Below are 18,473 nucleotides of genomic sequence, written 5' to 3' on the forward strand. Positions count from 1 at the left end.
CGTTCATCTCCGCCCCTCCGCTTCTATTGGCCTGACATGTGATGTCGCTGTGACGCCGCACGACCCGCCCCCTTAGGAAGGGCCAGAGCGACATCGCAGGGCAGGTAAGTCCATGTGAAGCTGCCGTAGCGATAATGTTCGCTACGGCAGCTATCACAAGATATCGCATCTGCGACGGGGGCGGGGACTATCACGCTCGGCATCGCTACAAACGGCTAGCGATGTCGCAGCGTGCAAAGTACCCCTTAGTAAGCAAGATATAATACTTTATCATTTCCACTCTTTTCATAGTTATAATACTTACAGTAATTCGATCCGATGACGTGCCTGGCAGGAATCCTAGCCTGGAAAGCGTGACCTTATAACTACTCACAATATGTCAGTGCTCGGAGTTGGCAGACTTCTACCTTATAAATCTTGAGGAGTCGTTATAATTTCCCTTCCAGGGTCTGTTCTCTGTTGCCCTTTTGTTTTCTTTCAGTATATACAATTTTATTTTGCCACTTCTCACCAGTGTAAGAATGACCATTGCTGACGGCTGTGTTGCTCAACTTCTCCCCAGGCTCTGATGCTGGCCATGGGATACCATGAAAGGGGACGAGCATTCCTGAAGAGAACAGAATATGCCTTAGCATTGCCTTTCTTGCTGGATGCAGACAAACATTTCTGGTAAAAGCTGATTCATTCTTATCTGTTTACAATGTTACCCGCTCCCTTCTATTTTTTTTTTCGGTAAGATTTTAATCCCGAGTTGAAGGAACTCTGACACAAAGTGACTGATGTTGGTCCGTAAACTAATTATGATGGTGAAAATCTAATAAAGTATTGTAGGGGTTTGGTTTTTTTTTTGTTTTTTTTTCTTTTTCTTTCTCTCATTTAGCATTGTGTCCTATGTGCTGGACTCTTTTCTTAACCCCTTCCTGCTATTGGACATGATGGGATATCCTGATGAGGTGTTACTACCTCAGGACACACACTTACATCATAGGGATGGCACGGTCATATACAGTGGGTGAAATAAGTTTCGAACATGTCACTAATTTTTTAAGTAAATACCGTATTTTTCATTTTCTAAGACGCACCGGATTATAAGACGCACCCCAAATTTAGAGATTAAAAAAAAAAAATATAAAAATTGGGTCCGACATGGGTTTTGCCTTACCGGAGGTGGGCAGCAGCCGTGGTGGAGCGGGGTCACGGGAGACAGAGGCTGTGCTAGCAGAGGCGATGGGTCCGTGGTGATGGCGGCTGCGGGTCTGTGGTGGCAGTGGGTCAGTAGTGTCAGCGGCGAATCATTGGTGTCAGAGACTGGTCAGTGACAGCGGCAGCGACAGGTCAGTGGTGGAACAGGCCGGTGCGGTGAGTGTCCCAGTCTGTCTGAAGTCCCGGTTCAAATGATGGCGACCGGAGCGGCACGTGTGCGCAGATGGAGCTCTCATCCAAGACCTCCATCTGTGTACGCTCTTACTCCCGTCGCCATCATTTGAAACTGGGACCGCGGACAGACTGGGACACTCGCCGCACAGCCATCCTAGTCTGCACAGCCATCCACCCGCTGGCACAGAGTGGCAGCCAGTAGGCCGGCCACCCACACAGAGAGGCAGCTTGCCGCCGGCACCGACAAGCACCCGGCCGCCCGCACGCACCCACCCGGCCTCCCACACACAGAGCTACACAAACAGCCCCCCCTCCCCGGGAGGAAAAATGCGTCTTATAATCCAAAAAATACGGTATGTTTCTAAAGTATTATTGATATGAAATCCTCACCAGATGTCAGTAACAACCCAACCAATCCACACAGGCAAAGAAATCAAGCCATAGAGAAATTACACAGGGAAAAGGTATTGGACGCTTACTGAAATTTTATTTAATACTTCATACAAAAGCCTTTGTTAGTGATGACCAATTCATGATGCCTCCTATATAGAGACTAGTCACATGCAAACACTCTCCAAATCCTGAAGGTCCTGTGGACTCCTATGAACTCTGAGCTTTAATTCCTTCCATAAATTCTCCTGGATTCAGGTCCAGTGATCGTCTGGGCCATTGTAGCAGCTTTATTTTCTTTCTCTGAAACCAATTCAGAGTTTCTTTATCGTTCCTTATGGGAGACCCAAACCATGGGTGTATAGCTACTGCCTCCGGAGGACACACAAAGTACTACACTCAAACGTGTAGCTCCTCCCTCCGGGCTATATACACCCCCTGGATGACAATCTACCCAGTTCAATGCTTTGTGTTTCAGGAGGATACACACACTTGCATTCTCTGATATTTTTTTCATTTTTATTTTGATTTTCAAGATTTGGAAGAAAAGCGGGTCCAGTCTGGACTCCCGGCATGTCCCTTCACACCCCACTCTGTCGGCGGTGCTGTTAAGGTTGACTTTACAAGGCTGGAGCCTTCACATGCCGTGCTCCTTCACATCCTCTGAGAGGCTCTGGTTTGAAGTGGGAGCCGTCACGGTCCTCTCTGCTTGCAGGAGACCGGTCTCCATCCGCAGCCCTCTCTGGTTCCTGCTGGAAGGAGCGTTCACCCCCCCTCAGGGACTGGCCCTGCGTCTCAAAAGCTAAGTATTGAGACGTTTTTCAGGGGTCCCGGGTACTTTTATTAGGGGGACAGTAGGTGTTTTATCGTTACTGTAAGTTCCGGCCGGTTCTGGGGGTTTCCCCTCAGAACCGCGCCGAAGGTGCCTGCTCGTCGGCCGCTTTTTAAAATCTAGGCCCCGGCTTCAGTTTGGGCCTAGTTTCGGTTTCGGCTTCTCTGCATGTCATGCACACAGAGGCATAGCGTGGCGCCGCCCACCGCTCGGCCAGCAGAGGGGAGGGCACTCCTCTCTGGGGAGATGTTCCCTCCCCTGTATCTCTCTCTGCATCTCTCCCTGGCCCTCCGTTTTCCCGCTCTTGGCCTAATACCCGCCCCCCTCCTCCTTCCAGCGCCATTTTCTCAGCGTTCTTACACTGGACGGCGCTGGATGCTGCAGCTGCTGCTGTTTAGGAGGGCTGACGCTTCACTTGGGCTTTGAGCTGTGGAATCCGGAGGGCACACAGAGAGCGGTCTGGTAAGCCACAACCTCTGGTTCTGGGCTTTTTATTACACTCTCAGGACATTCTACAGGAGTGTTTGCTTGCTGCAGAGCTTCCACCTTCAGCAGCATGTCTGTCACCCGGAGCAAGGCTGCAAACATGTACGCTATATGCACTGCATGTAAGCTCATTCTGCCAGAGCCAAGCACATTCCCACATTGTGATGCCTGTGCTAATATGGTTGTGTCTCAGCCTGGAGCCTCCTCAGGGGTCCCTCCGGCTGCTCCGGCCCCGGTGGCTGAACCCCCGGCTTGGGTAGCATCCTTTTCACAAGCTATTTCCCAGTCTTTTGCCGACTCCATGGGGCAGCTGTCTCGGACACTGCTGACCATGCATCAGCCCCCTTCTCAGGGTGCTTCTGCTGCTCCTAGCTCTGCAGAGCTCTCAGAGCATGTCCCAGGACCCCGTCCTCCTAAACGGAGACGCAGGGACCCTTCTCCTTCCTCTTCCCACGGCTCTGATTCACGTGCCGAGGTACAGGGCGAGGAGGATTCGTTTACTGTGGGCTCAGACGCTACCTCTATGTACCCCATTGACTTGTCTGAGGGTGATGCGGATGTTAGTGACTTGATTGCGTCCATTAACTCCGTACTGAACCTCAACCCACCAGAGTCAGAGGAACAAGCCTCTCTGGTAGAGATGCACCAGTTTACCTCACCTAAGAAACCTAGGAGTATGTTTTTTTTTTAACCACTCCAGCTTTCAGACCACTGTTACCAAGCCCAGGGCCTGTCCTGACAAACGTTTTCCGAAGCGTAGTTCAGATGACCGTTTTCCTTTTCCACCAGAGGTGGTTAAGGAATGGGCCCAGTCCCCAAAGGTAGACCCTTCGGTATCCAGAATCTCAGCCCGCACAGTCGTAGCTGTGGCTGATGGCACCTCTCTTAAGGATCCCACTGACCGCCAGGTTGACCTTTTGGCCAAGTCTGTATATGAGGCGGCAGGAGCCTCGTTCTCCCCGTCTTTTGCGGCAGTGTGGGCTCTTAAGGCAGTCTCTGCCTCCCTGGAGGAGATACATTCCCTTACCAGGGACTCTATTCCTGAGAGTGATGCCTTAACTTCTCAAGCTTCGGCTTTTGCATCCTACGCCATGTCTGCCATCCTGGAGGCTTCTCACCGCACGGCAGTGGCCTCCGCTAACTCCCTCGCGATCCGCAGGATCTTGTGGCTTCGAGAGTGGAAAGCAGACGCTTCCTCTAAGAAGTACCTTGCGAGTCTTCCTTTTGCTGGGTCCCGGCTGTTTGGGGAACAGCTGGATGACATAATTAAGGAAGCTACTGGCGGGAAGAGTACTTCCTTGCCACAAACTAAAGCCAGGAAACCTGTCCAGGGCAGGATCCAATCGAGGTTTCGTTCCTTTCGTTCCTCTAACTGGTCATCCTCTAAGCCCTCGACCTCGGCCACTACCGCAGCCAAGGATCGTAAATCAAACTGGCGCGCAAAGCCGCGTCCTCAAAAGACCGGAGGAGCCGCTGCCACTAAGGCAGCCTCCTCTTGACTATCTGGCTGCGCCAGCAACGTCCTTGGTCGGTGGCAGGCTCTCCCACTTTGGAGACGTGTGGTTTCAACACGTCGCCGATCAGTGGGTGCGGGATATCATCTCCCACGGCTACAGGATAGAATTTTCTTCCAGCCCGCCAAACAGATTTTTTCTGTCCACACCCCCTGCTCCAAAGCCGCCGCCTTCTCTCAGGCCGTGGCATCCCTGCAGGCCAACGGGGTAATTGTTCCGGTTCCCGCCCGGGAACGGTTCAGCGGTTTCTACTCAAACCTCTTTCTAGTCCCCAAGAAGGACGGTTCCTTCCGGCCCATCCTGGATCTCAAGCTTCTCAACAAGCATGTTCAGGTGCGTCACTTTCGCATGGAATCTCTGAGATCGGTCATTGCCTCAATGACCCAAGGAGATTTTCTGGCATCCATCGACATCAGAGATGCCTATCTGCATGTGCCTATTGCGGTCTCACACCAGCGTTGGCTACGCTTTGCAATCGGAGAGGAACATTTCCAATTCGTGGCTCTTCCCTTTGGCTTAGCCACGGCCCCTCGAGTGTTCACCAAGGTCATGGCAGCAGTGGTTGCGGTCCTGCACCTCCAGGGGTTGGCAGTGATTCCTTACCTGGACGACCTTCTAGTCAAGGCCTCATCCAGTGTAGACTGCCAGCGGAGTGTCTCTCTCACTCTCGCCACGCTAGTTCAGTTCGGGTGGCTTGTCAACCTGCCCAAGTCAACTCTGACCCCGACCCAGGTACTTATGTACCTAGGGATGCAATTCGAGACTCTGCCGGCACTTGTCAAGTTGCCCTTAGTCAAACAGCAGTCCCTTCGTCTGGCGGTGCGCTCTCTGCTGAGGCACCGCCGTCATTCCATCAGACACCTCATGCAGTTGCTGGGTCAGATGGTGGCGTCAATGGAAGCGGTTCCCTTTGCCCAGTTCCATCTGCGTCCCCTGCAGCTGGACATTCTCCGCTGTTGGGACAAGCGGATCTCTTCCTTGCACAGGCTGGTGGCTCTGTCATCACAGGCCAGGAGCTCCCTTCAGTGGTGGCTTCGGCCCCTCTCTCTCTCACAGGGACGCTCCTTCCTGACTCCGTCCTGGGTGATCCTCACCACGGATGCCAGCCTCTCCGGTTGGGGAGCAGTATTTCTCCATCACCGAGCACAGGGCACTTGGACTCCGTCCGAATCAGCCCTCTCGATCAATGTGCTGGAGATCAGAGCTGTGTTTCTAGCTCTCCTAGCCTTTCACCACCTGTTGGCGGGCAGGCACATTCGGGTTCAGTCTGACAACGCGACAGCGGTTGCCTACATCAATCACCAGGGCGGGACTCACAGCTGTCTGGCGATGTTGGAGGTTCAACGAATCCTCCAGTGGACGGAGGACTCCAAGTCCACCATATCCGCAGTCCACATCCCAGGCGTGGAAAACTGGGAGGCCGATTATCTCAGCCGTCAAACCGTGGACAGCGGCGAGTGGGCCCTGCATCCGTCAGTGTTCAGATCAATCTGCCGCAAGTGGGGCACTCCGGAAGTGGATCTAATGGCATCCCGGCACAACAACAAGGTTCCGGTGTACGTGGCTCGCTCCCACGATCCTCAAGCCTTCGCAGCAGACGCACTGGTTCAAGATTGGTCTCAGTTCCGTCTGGCCTATGTGTTTCCCCCTCTAGCGCTCTTGCCCAGGGTTCTGCGCAAGATCAGGACGGAGGGCCGTCGAGTCATTCTCATTGCTCCGGACTGGCCCAGGCGAGCTTGGTACCCAGACCTGCTCCGTCTGTCCGTAGAGGTGTCGTGGCATCTCCCGGACCGCCCAGACCTTCTCTCTCAAGGTCCGTTCTTCCGCCAGAATTCTGCGGCTCTCAGATTGACAGCGTGGCTCTTGAGTCCTGGATCCTGACGGCTTCAGGCATTCCCTCTGAGGTCATCTCCACCATGACTCAGGCTCGGAAGTCTTCCTCGGCCAAGATTTACCACAGGACTTGGAGGATTTTCCTGTCCTGGTGTCGCTCTTCCGACCATGCTCCTTGGCCGTTCTCCTTACCGACCATCCTGTCTTTTCTACAGTCTGGTCTACAGCTAGGTCTGTCCCTCAATTCCCTCAAGGGACAGGTGTCGGCTTTGTCGGTATTGTTCCAGCGGCGTATCGCCCGACTGGCTCAGGTGCGCACCTTCATGCAGGGCGCATCTCACATCATTCCCCCTTACCGGCGGCCCTTGGATCCCTGGGACCTTAATCTGGTCCTCACGGCCTTACAGAAACCCCCCTTTGAGCCTCTCAGGGAGGTTCCTTTGTCTAGACTTTCACAGAAAGTTGTTTTTCTAGTGGCCATAACTTCTCTCAGGAGAGTTTCTGATTTGGCTGCGCTCTCTTCGGAATCTCCCTTTTTGGTGTTTCACCAAGACAAGGTGGTTCTTCGTCCGACTCCGGACTTTCTCCCTAAGGTGGTGTCTCCTTTCCACCTTAACCAGGACATTTCATTGCCTTCTCTATGTCCGACCCCTGTGCATCGTTTTGAGAAGGCGTTGCACTCCTTAGATTTGGTGCGGGCACTCCGAATCTATGTGTCACGCACCGCCGTTTTTAGGCGGTGCACCTCACTTTTGTGCTAACCACTGGTCAGCGCAAGGGTCTCGCTGCTTCTAAACCGACCCTAGCTCGTTGGATCAGGTCGGCTATCACCGATGCCTACCAGTGTTCTCAGGTGCCTCCTCCTCCGGGGATTAAGGCGCACTCGACCAGAGCTGTCGGTGCCTCCTGGGCTTTCAGGCACCAGGCTACGGCTCAGCAGGTTTGTCAGGCTGCCACGTGGTCCAGTCTGCACACTTTTTCGAAGCACTACCAAGTGCATGCTCATGCTTCGGCAGATGTGAGCTTGGGCAGACGCATTCAGGCGGCTGTCGCCCATTTGTGAAGTTAGGTTTTGCCTACTTCTCAGTTTGGTTTATTTCCCACCCATGGACTGCTTTGGAACGTCCCATGGTTTGGGTCTCCCATAAGGAACGATAAAGAAAAAGAGAATTTTGTTACTTACCGTAAATTCTTTTTCTTATAGTTCCGACATGGGAGACCCAGCACCCTCCCTGTTGCCTGTTGGCAGTTTTTTGTTCCGTGTGTTTCACCGGCTGTTGTTAGTAGACAGAGTTCTGGTCTTGCCGAGTTTTACTCTATCTCTACTTATGGGTGGATGTCCTCCTTCAGCTTTTGCACTGAACTGGGTAGATTGTCATCCAGGGGGTGTATATAGCCCGGAGGGAGGAGCTACACGTTTGAGTGTAGTACTTTGTGTGTCCTCCGGAGGCAGTAGCTATACACCCATGGTTTGGGTCTCCCATGTCGGAACTATAAGAAAAAGAATTTACGGTAAGTAACAAAATTCTCTTTTTCCTTGGCTGTGTGTTTGGGATCATTGTCTTGCTGAAATGTCCACCCTCATTTCAGCTTCATTGCCCTCGTAGATGACCGCAGATTTTTATAAAAAAAAAATATCTTTGCACATTCATCCTTCCTTCTAAGGAACTTTGCCAGTGCAGTATTCTGAAAAACAGCCCCACACCATGATGTTCCCACCTCCAAACTTCACTGTTGGTATGGTGTTTTTGGAATGATATGCAGTGCCATTTGGCCTCCAAACATGGTGTGTATTATGGCATCCAAAGAGTTTAAGTTTAGTCTCATCTGACCAGACTATACTCTCCCAGTATTTCAGAGGCTTGTCTAAATAATGTTGAGCAAACTTCAAACGTCCTTGAACTTGCTTTTTGTTCATTGCCTTGTATGGGGAGCGTGCATACAGACCATAACGGTTGAGCGCATTACTTATTGTTTTCTTTGAAACAATTGTACCTGCTGAATCCAGCTCTTTCTGTAGCTGGTCTTTCTGTAACAGGTCGTTCTTGGCTCTTGTACAACTCTTCTGATCATTCTTACAACTCCTTGTGGGGACCATCTGGTTGTGGCCGGATAATGGTGAAATGATGCCCAACAGTGCTCACTGGACCCATCGGTAGTGTAGAAATTCTTCTGTAACCAATGCCATCAGTATATTTTGCAAGCATAAGGTTGCAAAGGTCTTGAGACAGCTCACTGGTTTTACTCATTATGAGATGTTTCTTGTGTGGCATCTTGGTAATGAGACTCCTTTTTTTTATAGGCTATCCGTTGAATCAGCTGAGATTATTTTTCACTAAGTGGTAGGATTGCTTTTTAATTACTGATAGGTTTCTGCTGGTGTCATGACTCTCTGGATTTTTTTAACCTCTCTTTATTCGTTTGTTCAATACAAGTAAAGTTCCATCAGTGTACTACTAATTGATTGACAGGTGCAACAGGGATGGGAATAGAGTGAAGTAATACTTACAAATGATACTGCGAACGCGGCGGAATTAATGTCTCTATGACGGCAACAGCGGGAGGAAGGTCAGACAGGGGCGGTAATAGATAGCAAGAAATGACCCCCATATTCCCGCCCCTGTTGCCTCTGTCAGTAAAATAGCCGTGCATCTCTGGAACTTTACTTGCACATATTTCTGAAATAAAACATTAATCTATGAATGGAAGCATAGCTTTTGCTCAGAGTCCTAGCGCCTTTATACCACTGGCTTTGCTTTATGCATGAACATCCTGATGGCTGGTTCTCTTCAAAGTTCGAGATTAGAGAAACACAGGATCCAAGTGTGTCAGACACCAGCTCAGCCAGGAATCATGCAAAGGTGTCCTGATTTAGTGTTTATCATTTTCCTGTTACTTTCTTGTGTCCTCTATCTGAAATGTCCTCTTCTTCATTTTGTGTCTTCCAGTGATTGCGGAACAGACCTGCTAAATTTGGTAGACAATTATGCTGTCCTACAACTTGATATTGTTTGGTGCTACTTCCGCTTGGGGCAATTAGACTGCCTGGATGATGCTGACTCAAAGCTCAATATGTCCCAGAGATGCTTCAACAAATGCTATGGAGAAAACCATGAAAGACTGGTGAACATTAAAGTACGTTAAAAACTCCACAATCTATTGTCAAATCTGGCGACAGATCTGCTTTACAAATAAATTGCGCTTGTTATTAAATGTGTCGTTTCCTACACCTGATGAGGCTGGTTTACTTTGAACAACATGTCAAAATGGCTGTAAAGTCCTTTTTGAAAATTTCCCTGTCTTGCTGCTGTCATACCCATGTGACTAGAAGGGGCGGGGCCTCAGCCAATAGAAATATAATGTTGCTTCCTGGTATGAGCTATGTTGGCTGAGGCCCTGCCCCTTCTGGTCACATGGGTATGATGTCAGCACAGGTCCTTCTAGCCATTTTTATTTAGCCACAACCATTAGTAAAACGCTTCTATAATATAATTAGCATAAATAGGAGTTAAGTGGAGGAACAACAGGCAGGGGGGGCGGAAATCACTGTTAAAACCCACCCCAGCAATTAGCTGCTCAGAAGCTGCTGCCAATCAAAAAGCTTAACATTTCACAAACTTTACATGCTTGGATTTCAAAAACTTTACATCCGAGCTGACAACTAAAGCTATGTATAGAATCAGCCTGATATTGCCAGTATGTCATATTAGAAAGTATCAAAATAAGAGAAAAAAAATCCCACATACAGTGTGTGTGTGTGTGTGTGTGTGTGTGTGTGTGTGTGTGTGTGTATGTATGTGTGTATATATATATATATATATATATATATATATATATATATATATATATATATATATATATATATATATATATATATATATATATATATATATATATATATATATATATATATATATATATATCTATATATATATATATCATATATACTGTATAAAATATATTATATACATTTAGGTTTCCTGCATCTTATCTCTCCTATGGTTATTCTTCAGGAGAGTGTGTTCCATGATTTCAGTTGTGTGTATTTTTGTATGAAACGCTGTAGTGTCTGGCATATTGTAAAAGCTGCCTGGGACCAAGCCACACAGGTGACTAGTTGAACAGGACAGTCTCCAGAGCCTTCTTTCCACCCGCTCATCTTAAATGACTGCACTTTCTCTGCCTGCAAGTGCAGGAAGAGACCTGCCGGTCATTAGCAGTGGGTGGAGAGAAGCCGCCATGGACCCGCCTTTTCAACTAATTACCCATGCAACTTGGTCACCTGCCGGATCTTAAACTCTAAAGTGGGCTTTAAACGCTGCGACATCGCTAGCATCGGCTAGCGATGTCGAGCGCGATAGCACCCGCCCCAAGATAAAGCCCAACAGCTGGGGACTGGTGTTCTCAGGCTGGGGAGATCCGTGATTATTGGGCCCTACAGCCTAAAAATAGCAGCCTGCAGCCACCCAGGATTGCTGCATCCATTAGATGCGACAATCCCAGCACTTTACCTGGCTCCTTCCGATTTTCCCTGGTGCGGTGGCAATTGGGGTAATAAAGGATTAATGGCAGCTAACAGGTCTATGAGACACCCCCCCCCCCCATTACTAATCTGTAAGTAAAAGTAAATAAACATAAGCACCAAAAAAATCTTTTATTTGAAATAATATGAAAAAGCACCCTCTTTCAACACTTTATTAATTCCAAAACACCCCTGCAGGTCCAACATAATCCACACAAGCTCCCAGCTCTGCTACATCTGAAGTCTTTATCTTGCGATCATGGCACATGACTGCCCACTGTGGACTTCATGCAGAGAGTGAGCCAGAATGAGCGGTTACGTCACTCAGGTTTGCCACGGTCTCAGCTGGAGGTTCCCACGAATCTCCACTTGTGACCTCGGGTGACTTCAGTGACGTCACCTGAGATGAATTCATTGAGGTCCCCTGAGGGTCAAGTTACCTGTGGTGGACTACTATGGAAACCTCCAGCTGTGTCTGCGGTTAACCTAACCTGATTGATGTCACCGTTGATCGCTGCTCAGTCTCCTGCTTAAAGTCCACAGTAGGCGGTCATGTGCCAAGTCTGAGACCTGCATCTGTACCCAGAACAAAGCTACTCAGCCTCTATCTGGTGTTACAGCCACGGGTAATGGTGAGGCATCTGCACACCATGGGAGTACCTAAAATAGTCAAGCATGCTTTCAACTCCCATAGAAACGAATGGAGAGACGTGCATTTTTGGCCACCTCTCCCACTGTGGTCGTATGACCAGGCAGCCGGTGGGTCGGCGGACCTCCTTCCAGACATTTTTGCCATCTCCTGTATTCACTGTGGAGGCCTGGTCTGGACAGCTCCTTTTTGGTCTTAACCTTATTTTTTCCATAACAGTTTAGAGGTGAGATGTCGCTTTTCGTAGCCTCCTCTGTTATATGAGGTGCACAGGAACAAGGGTCTCCTCAAATTATTGTCCCTTGACAAAGCCATTGAGCTTCCCGTACACATCTAGTATAATGTCCACATTACTTTTTCCCATTCTTATTATTTATCAGAAATGACTGACTTAATCTGCAGCAGGAGGGATTTTCTGGGAAGGAAAGGATTCTTAAGTGTTTAGTTTGGAGCTTATAACATTATGCATTTTAAGAAAAGTTTGGCAAATCAAAAAACAATTCAGGGGGTTGTTTTTAATGTGCTCTCGTATAAATGTGACATTAATGCAAGTCTCACTCACTTATCTGGGTGTTCCTACACTGTGGGGAGAGACGTTTATTAGTAAATGGCCTATTATAATAATGGAGGCAGCCATGGGCACAGACAAACATTGCTGGGACGAGGGCTGATCACGGCCGGACACTTCTTGTTTCTGCAGATGGTTTGCGATAGCGGATACCTCTTCAGCGAATAAAAACCACAAACAACAAATCTAAAAGTGAAACGTCGCACCTCAAGCTTATTACATTCCTGATAACTGATTCATTTCTGGCACTGACGTTTTGTAATGTTGTTTGATGCAGGGGAGTTACGGCAGAGAGAAGGTGCTGTTCCTGAGACTTTACCTGCTGCAGGGTATAGTCGGGTACCACAATGGCAAGGCCACCGAGGCCACGGAGAAAGTGTCTGAGGTGAGATACTGCACATGTGCAGGTTATGCGTAGCATGCGCTTCATACATGAACATTTATATACCCAATATTCTGTGTGTTGTCTGATAAATAGAAACTTTGGTCTGTCTTGGGTTATGAGCTCTGTACTTATTGGTCATCTCAGGCTGCTTTCACACTACGTTTTTTTAACATGCGTCCTGAACGTTTTTTTAACGCAAAAACGGATCCAGTGCAAATGCGTTTTCATTTCAATGCATTTGCAATGGACTCGCGTCAACATGCGTTCACATGCGTTTGCGTGCGTTATAGTGAGGATCCAGCGAGTTGCAGTTTAACATTTTTCAAAAACGCTACTTGTAGCGTTTTTGAGCTGCGTCCAAATACTGCAAATTGCTGGATCCTGACTATACTGCACGCAAACGCATGTGAACCCTGGCATGCTGATAGACAGGATCCTGCTTGCTCTACTGAGCATGCACAGAAACCAGCCTCGGGTGATCAGTCCCTCTCTCCCCCCTCCCTCTCTGTCTCGCTCCCTCTCCCTTTCTTTCCCTCCCTCTCTGTCTCTCTCCCCCTCCCTCTCTCCCCCTCCCTCTCTGCCTCTCCCTCCCTCTCCTCTCTCTCTCCCGCCTGAGAGCTGCGGACACTCGTGACCAAGGTAAATATCAGGTAACCAAGCAAAGCGCTTTGCTTAGTTACCCGATGTTTACGTTGGTTACGTGTGCAGGGAGCAGGCAGCCCGGCTCCTAGCACCTGCGGATGCTCGTAACCAAGGTAAATATCTGGTATCCAAGCAAGTTACCCGATGTTTACCTTGGTTACCAGTGTCTGCAGCTGTCAGAAGCCGGCTCCCAGTCTATCACGTTCAGTTCCCCTCACTCCCGATCACATGAATTCAATGCCCGCCCATAAACTTAGGTGACAGGATCCTGCAAAATAACACATGCATTTGCATGCGTTTTTTTGCTGTTAAAGCAGGATCCGCTTTTACAGCAAAAAAACGTTCATGACGCATGTTAAAAAAAAAAGTAGTGTGAAAGCAGCCTTAGCAAATTCTTGAAAGTGATACAAGTCACAGGTAGCAATTACATGTGTGCTTGTTATCAAAATGTGTTCGCTTCTTAAAGTCCCCATACACATTTTATGGTTGGCAGGTAAGGTCAACCTTTATCTAAATTGTGTGGAGGGGTTCCGACTCTCAACCAACAGATGACATAAGGGAAAGAGATGGATCAGCCACCATCAGAGGTGTCTAAGGGGTACTTTGCACACTACGACATCGCAAGCAGATGGTAGCGATGCCGAGCGCGATAGTCCCGCCCCCGTCGCAGCTGTGATATATTGTGATAGCTGCCGTAGCGAACATTATCGCATGCACTCACCTACCCTGCGACAACGCTCTGGCCGGCAACCTGCCTCCTTCCTAAGGGGGCGGGTTGTGCGGCGCCACAGCGACGTCACACGGCAGGCAGTCAATAGAAGCAGGGGGGCGGAGATGAGCGGGACGTAAACATCCCGCCCATCAAACTTCCTTCCTCATTGCAACCGGGACGCAGGTAAGGCGATGTTCCTCGCTCCTGCGACTTCACACACAGCGATGTGTGCTGCTGCAGGAACGAGGAACAACATCGTAACATCAGTCCTTCCGAAATTATGGAAATGACCGACGCTACACCGATCATACGATTTCGACGCTTTTGCGCTCGTTAATCGTAGTAAAAAGGATTCACATACTCCGATGTCGACAGTGAGGCCGGATGTGCGTCACTTTCGATTTGACCTCACCGACATCGCACCTGCGATGTCGCAGTGTGCAAAGTACCCCTAAGGCCTCGCTCACATCAGCGGTATTTTGCCGGCAAAATACCAATGATGTTATCACGGCCTAAAAGCAGCTTATTATCCTCCCCCATACAGAACACATGCGCCTCCACTGTCTAGGACGGATGGCTGTCATCTGACAGATAAGGCCCACATCTGGACATGTTAAATACCTGTTGGCCAACTGGTATCTCTCCCGGCTCCCTCATACACAGACACGCTCAGCTGGGCCAAGTTCTCCTGTGTTCTCTATGGGAGAGATATATTCCATGAGGTAAACTCCAGGAAGAACAAAAGGATGGGCTACTGAAATTTAACAGGCCAGATCCTAATCTTCCCCATCATTATTTATAGAAATAACGTCGGGATTCCCCATATACATTAGGTTGGTTACTGATCCTGCCAGGTGCAGACAATATTAGTCCAATGTGTATGGGGTCCTCTACTATATCTAAGTTGAATGGGTATCTTTAAAAGTAGATGTCCTGCCCCGCTTTCTTCCTCCATTAAGGGGAATCTATCACCAGGTTTTTGCTCTCCCATCTGAGAGCAGCATAATGTAGAGACCGAGACCCTGATTCCAGCGATGTGTCGCTTACTGAGCTGTTTGCTGTGATTTTGCTAAAATCAATATTTTCTCTACTGCAGCTCTAGCAGTTATACAGAGCTCATGAATATGCTGGACTACATGGTAGGAGGCTAAGTAGTCCTCTAATGATAAATTACTGCTGATTAAACAGTGATTTTATCAAAACTATACTAATCAGCCCAGTAAGTGACACATCGCTGGAATCAGGATCTCTGCTTCTATATTATGCTGCTTTCAGATTAGGTGCAAAAACCTGGTGATAGATTCCCTTTCATTATAAAATCTTTGCAGCCTAAGCTACTTAAGCAGATTTTGATAATCTAATTGAAAAAGTAACATATTTGAGCATTTTATTTGTCTTGGCATTATTACCATGATATTACCATGATATGAGGTCACCTGGGTGCTGGTAGGTGTGCTTACTTAATTTGATCAAAACAATTAAATAAGCACCTCAAGACTTATACATTTCTAGCTTTGGAGTTCATAGGTTCATTAAAGGGGTTGTCCAGTAATAATATATTGATCATTAGGATACGTCATCAATATCAGATTGCTTGAGGTGTGAAAGCCAGCACCACCACTGATCAGCTGTTCCTGGTGCCGACGGCTAGATGTGAACTCCAGCGGAGCAGAATAGCACAGCTCCTTGAACTGTATAGTGGCCACAGCGGGATACTGCAGATCTACTCTTATTCATTGGAATAGGCGCAGATGTACAGTACCCAGCTGCAGCCACTATGCATTTGACGGAGCTTTGTTGTTCTAGTCCACAGCTGATCACATCCGGCATCTGCAACCTCACCGATCAGATAATGATAGCCCTGGTATGTTTATGTGAATAGAAATCGGCCATGTTGGAAAGGGGTTAAAAGGCTAATTTAGAACAGACCTCTAAATGCAGCCAAAGAAACTATCTAGTTTGGTATTTATTTCCTGCTCCATGTACCTGTGTGGGGTTTTGTTTTTTTTTTTTTTGCTTTTTATACATATGAACTAGAATATAGTCCTTTTAAATCAAATTAAGGCTATGTGCCCAAGGGACTCTGTAACCGCAGAATTTACCACAGAAAACCTGCGGATTTATCTGGACTTTCTAGATAAATCCACAGGTTTTAGCAAGCACAGACACTCCCCATGTTATCCTATGGGGAGTGTCTGTGTCCATGCTGTGGTATGTGCGGCTGCGGAATATGCTGCGTATGTCCCAACTGAATGTCAATTATTCCTGTGGAAATACCTGCAGAAATCCCGGCCCTCTACTATGGAGATAGAGGCCGGGACGTCCGCAGGTAAGTCGCACAAATGTCCACAGGTTTACCGCAGCTATTTCGCTGGAATTCCGCAGCTATGTATAGCCTCGGATTCCGGGGATCAGCTGAGAGAAACCTGCAACCATACCTGTGGATATATCCGATATATATCATACTGTAGTGCCGTGGGCACATAGCCTAAGAGGCTGTCTTGGAGGTGCATTGGAAGGATTCCCTGCTGATGTAAACTTTTGAATGGTCTGATGTGATACTTGTGTGCCTCTCATGTCCCTTAAATGTGCCTGGAGTTGTGTGGCATTCATCATCCAATCCAAATGGCATTGTTCACAATGAAGCGGTCATCAGTGTGGGATATGGCCAAAGGACGTCCAATTCTATGCCTTTCTGTGACTCTTCCAGTCTCTCTGTATCTCTGTTGCAACCTGCTGATGACACTCTAAGCTCAGTTGCTATTTCTGTCTGAGAACATCCTACTTGAAGCATCGCAATGGTGAGGTGGTGTTGATCAATTGTTAGTTGTCGTCTTGTTCTCATGATGTCAAAATGTGAATAACATGATGAGGAGGACTGTTTAATACCGTTTCTAATTGAATCCCGAAATATATTGGGTGATTCATGGATCAAACACCTGTTGTGAATTTTGCCATTAAGCTCCTTGTTAGAGAACAGCAAGTTGTGCTAAAAGTATTGAAACATTGAGCAATTGGACATGTGCATTCAACAGTTTAGAGAAGGTCACAGTAAATTCACATGAAAAGAAAGGTTAGAGGGCATTTTTTTCCCAAAAAAACAAATATCCCTGACTTTTTGTGAATAGTGTACTTATTGTGTTACAAGATTGAAAAATAAAGCCTTAAAAAAAATAGGAATTCAGCACTAAGTCTCCCATTGTAAAAAGAAAAAAATAGGAAAGGAAACGTTATACCAATTCAAACTTGACAGATGCTAAAGGTACAGTTTTTTAACTTTAATTGGGTGACTAGAGCTCTATAGGGTTGATATTGATTTTTAGGATTGCTATTTCCAATAGGTGGTGCTAGAGTTCAAGTCCACTTCTTCTCTAAAACTGCAATTTCCATATTTAATTTCCCAGAGGAGCATTGCATGTCCTTTAAGTCTCCTTACACTGGCATGTCAGGCTTGTCACTCTCCTTAGACCACAGTGAGAGGTCTTTCATACAGCCAAACAGGGTGGATTTGATTTAAATCTTACTGATTTAAATCACAATTTAAATCACTAGTCAGTAAGGCTTGATTTAAATCAAAGTTTCTACCTAAACTAGTTCTTGCTACTTTAACATGCAAGTAGATGAAGATTTTTACAATCACTTTTTATATTACTTTTTTCTCCCCAGTTTAATGGGTTAATCATTCATATTTGGACACCACTGTTCTGTTGTACTTAGGAAGGAGAAAAATAATCCTGACCTTAATAACAATTTAAATAGATTTATTCAACTGAAACAATAACAACATTACAGCATAAGTTATTTGCTTAAACAAACATCCATGTTTGTTAACTAATTTGGCTAAACAAAATATATATATATATTTTAAGAAACTTAGACTGTCAGCCCAGCCGACACATGAAAAACTTAAATACTACTGTCCCTGCTGTCCTCTGTAGCTCACTTGTCGTCATCTTCATCATCATCTTCTTCTTTGTTCCTATTCATAATCTGGAAAAGAAAAACAAGCTTTCCTGCTTTATTGGGTCCCAACCGATTTCTCAATTTAGAATGAATGAGTCCAAAGGAAGAGAATATTCTTTCAACGCCTGCAGAAGAAGCTACTGCTGTTAAAAGTGAAATAATTACTTGAACAGTCTCTAAATCCAAGCGCTTAAGTGACTTCCACCAGTTTACTGGTGTGACCTTCCTTAAAATATCTTTAGCAAACATCTATTTCTTGAATGGTTCCCCCTTAGCTCTGAAGTTTATTATAGTTGGCATTAAAGATGGATGATTGCTGGATACCCATGTCATAGCTAACTCCTCTTCCTCAGCACTTAGGTTTTGTCCCCGATATTGGATATTGACAGTATTTGCCAAAAAATGAGCTGGAGTCAGTGCTTGTCCCATTCGTTTGTTTACTGCTTGTAATTTAATTCTGTCCATGTGTAGTTCTGTTTTTAAGTGTTCACTCAGTTCCTTCCAAATTTCAACAGCATCCGCAATAAAACAGCTATTTTTCTGTATTTTGTTTAAAGCTTGAGAGATGGGTTTCAGGAAGCTCAGCATATGTTCAACATT

The 18,473-nt window shown here is 47.1% G+C and overlaps 1 protein-coding gene across 1 annotated transcript in view; it reads left to right on the forward strand.

Annotated features, from left to right (window-relative positions):
- NUB1 (negative regulator of ubiquitin like proteins 1) overlaps positions 1–18,473 on the forward strand; it is a 100,644-nt gene that overhangs the window by 45,965 nt on the left and 36,206 nt on the right. The window contains exons 8-10 of the mRNA XM_075315419.1: positions 563–669; positions 9,381–9,567; positions 12,449–12,556. Of these exons, the coding sequence (XP_075171534.1) occupies positions 563–669; positions 9,381–9,567; positions 12,449–12,556 (402 nt within the window). The remainder of the gene's footprint in view (positions 1–562; positions 670–9,380; positions 9,568–12,448; positions 12,557–18,473) is intronic.

Source organism: Anomaloglossus baeobatrachus, chromosome 6 (assembly GCF_048569485.1).
Source record: "Anomaloglossus baeobatrachus isolate aAnoBae1 chromosome 6, aAnoBae1.hap1, whole genome shotgun sequence".
In the NCBI taxonomy this organism is placed as follows: Eukaryota; Metazoa; Chordata; class Amphibia; order Anura; family Aromobatidae; genus Anomaloglossus; species Anomaloglossus baeobatrachus.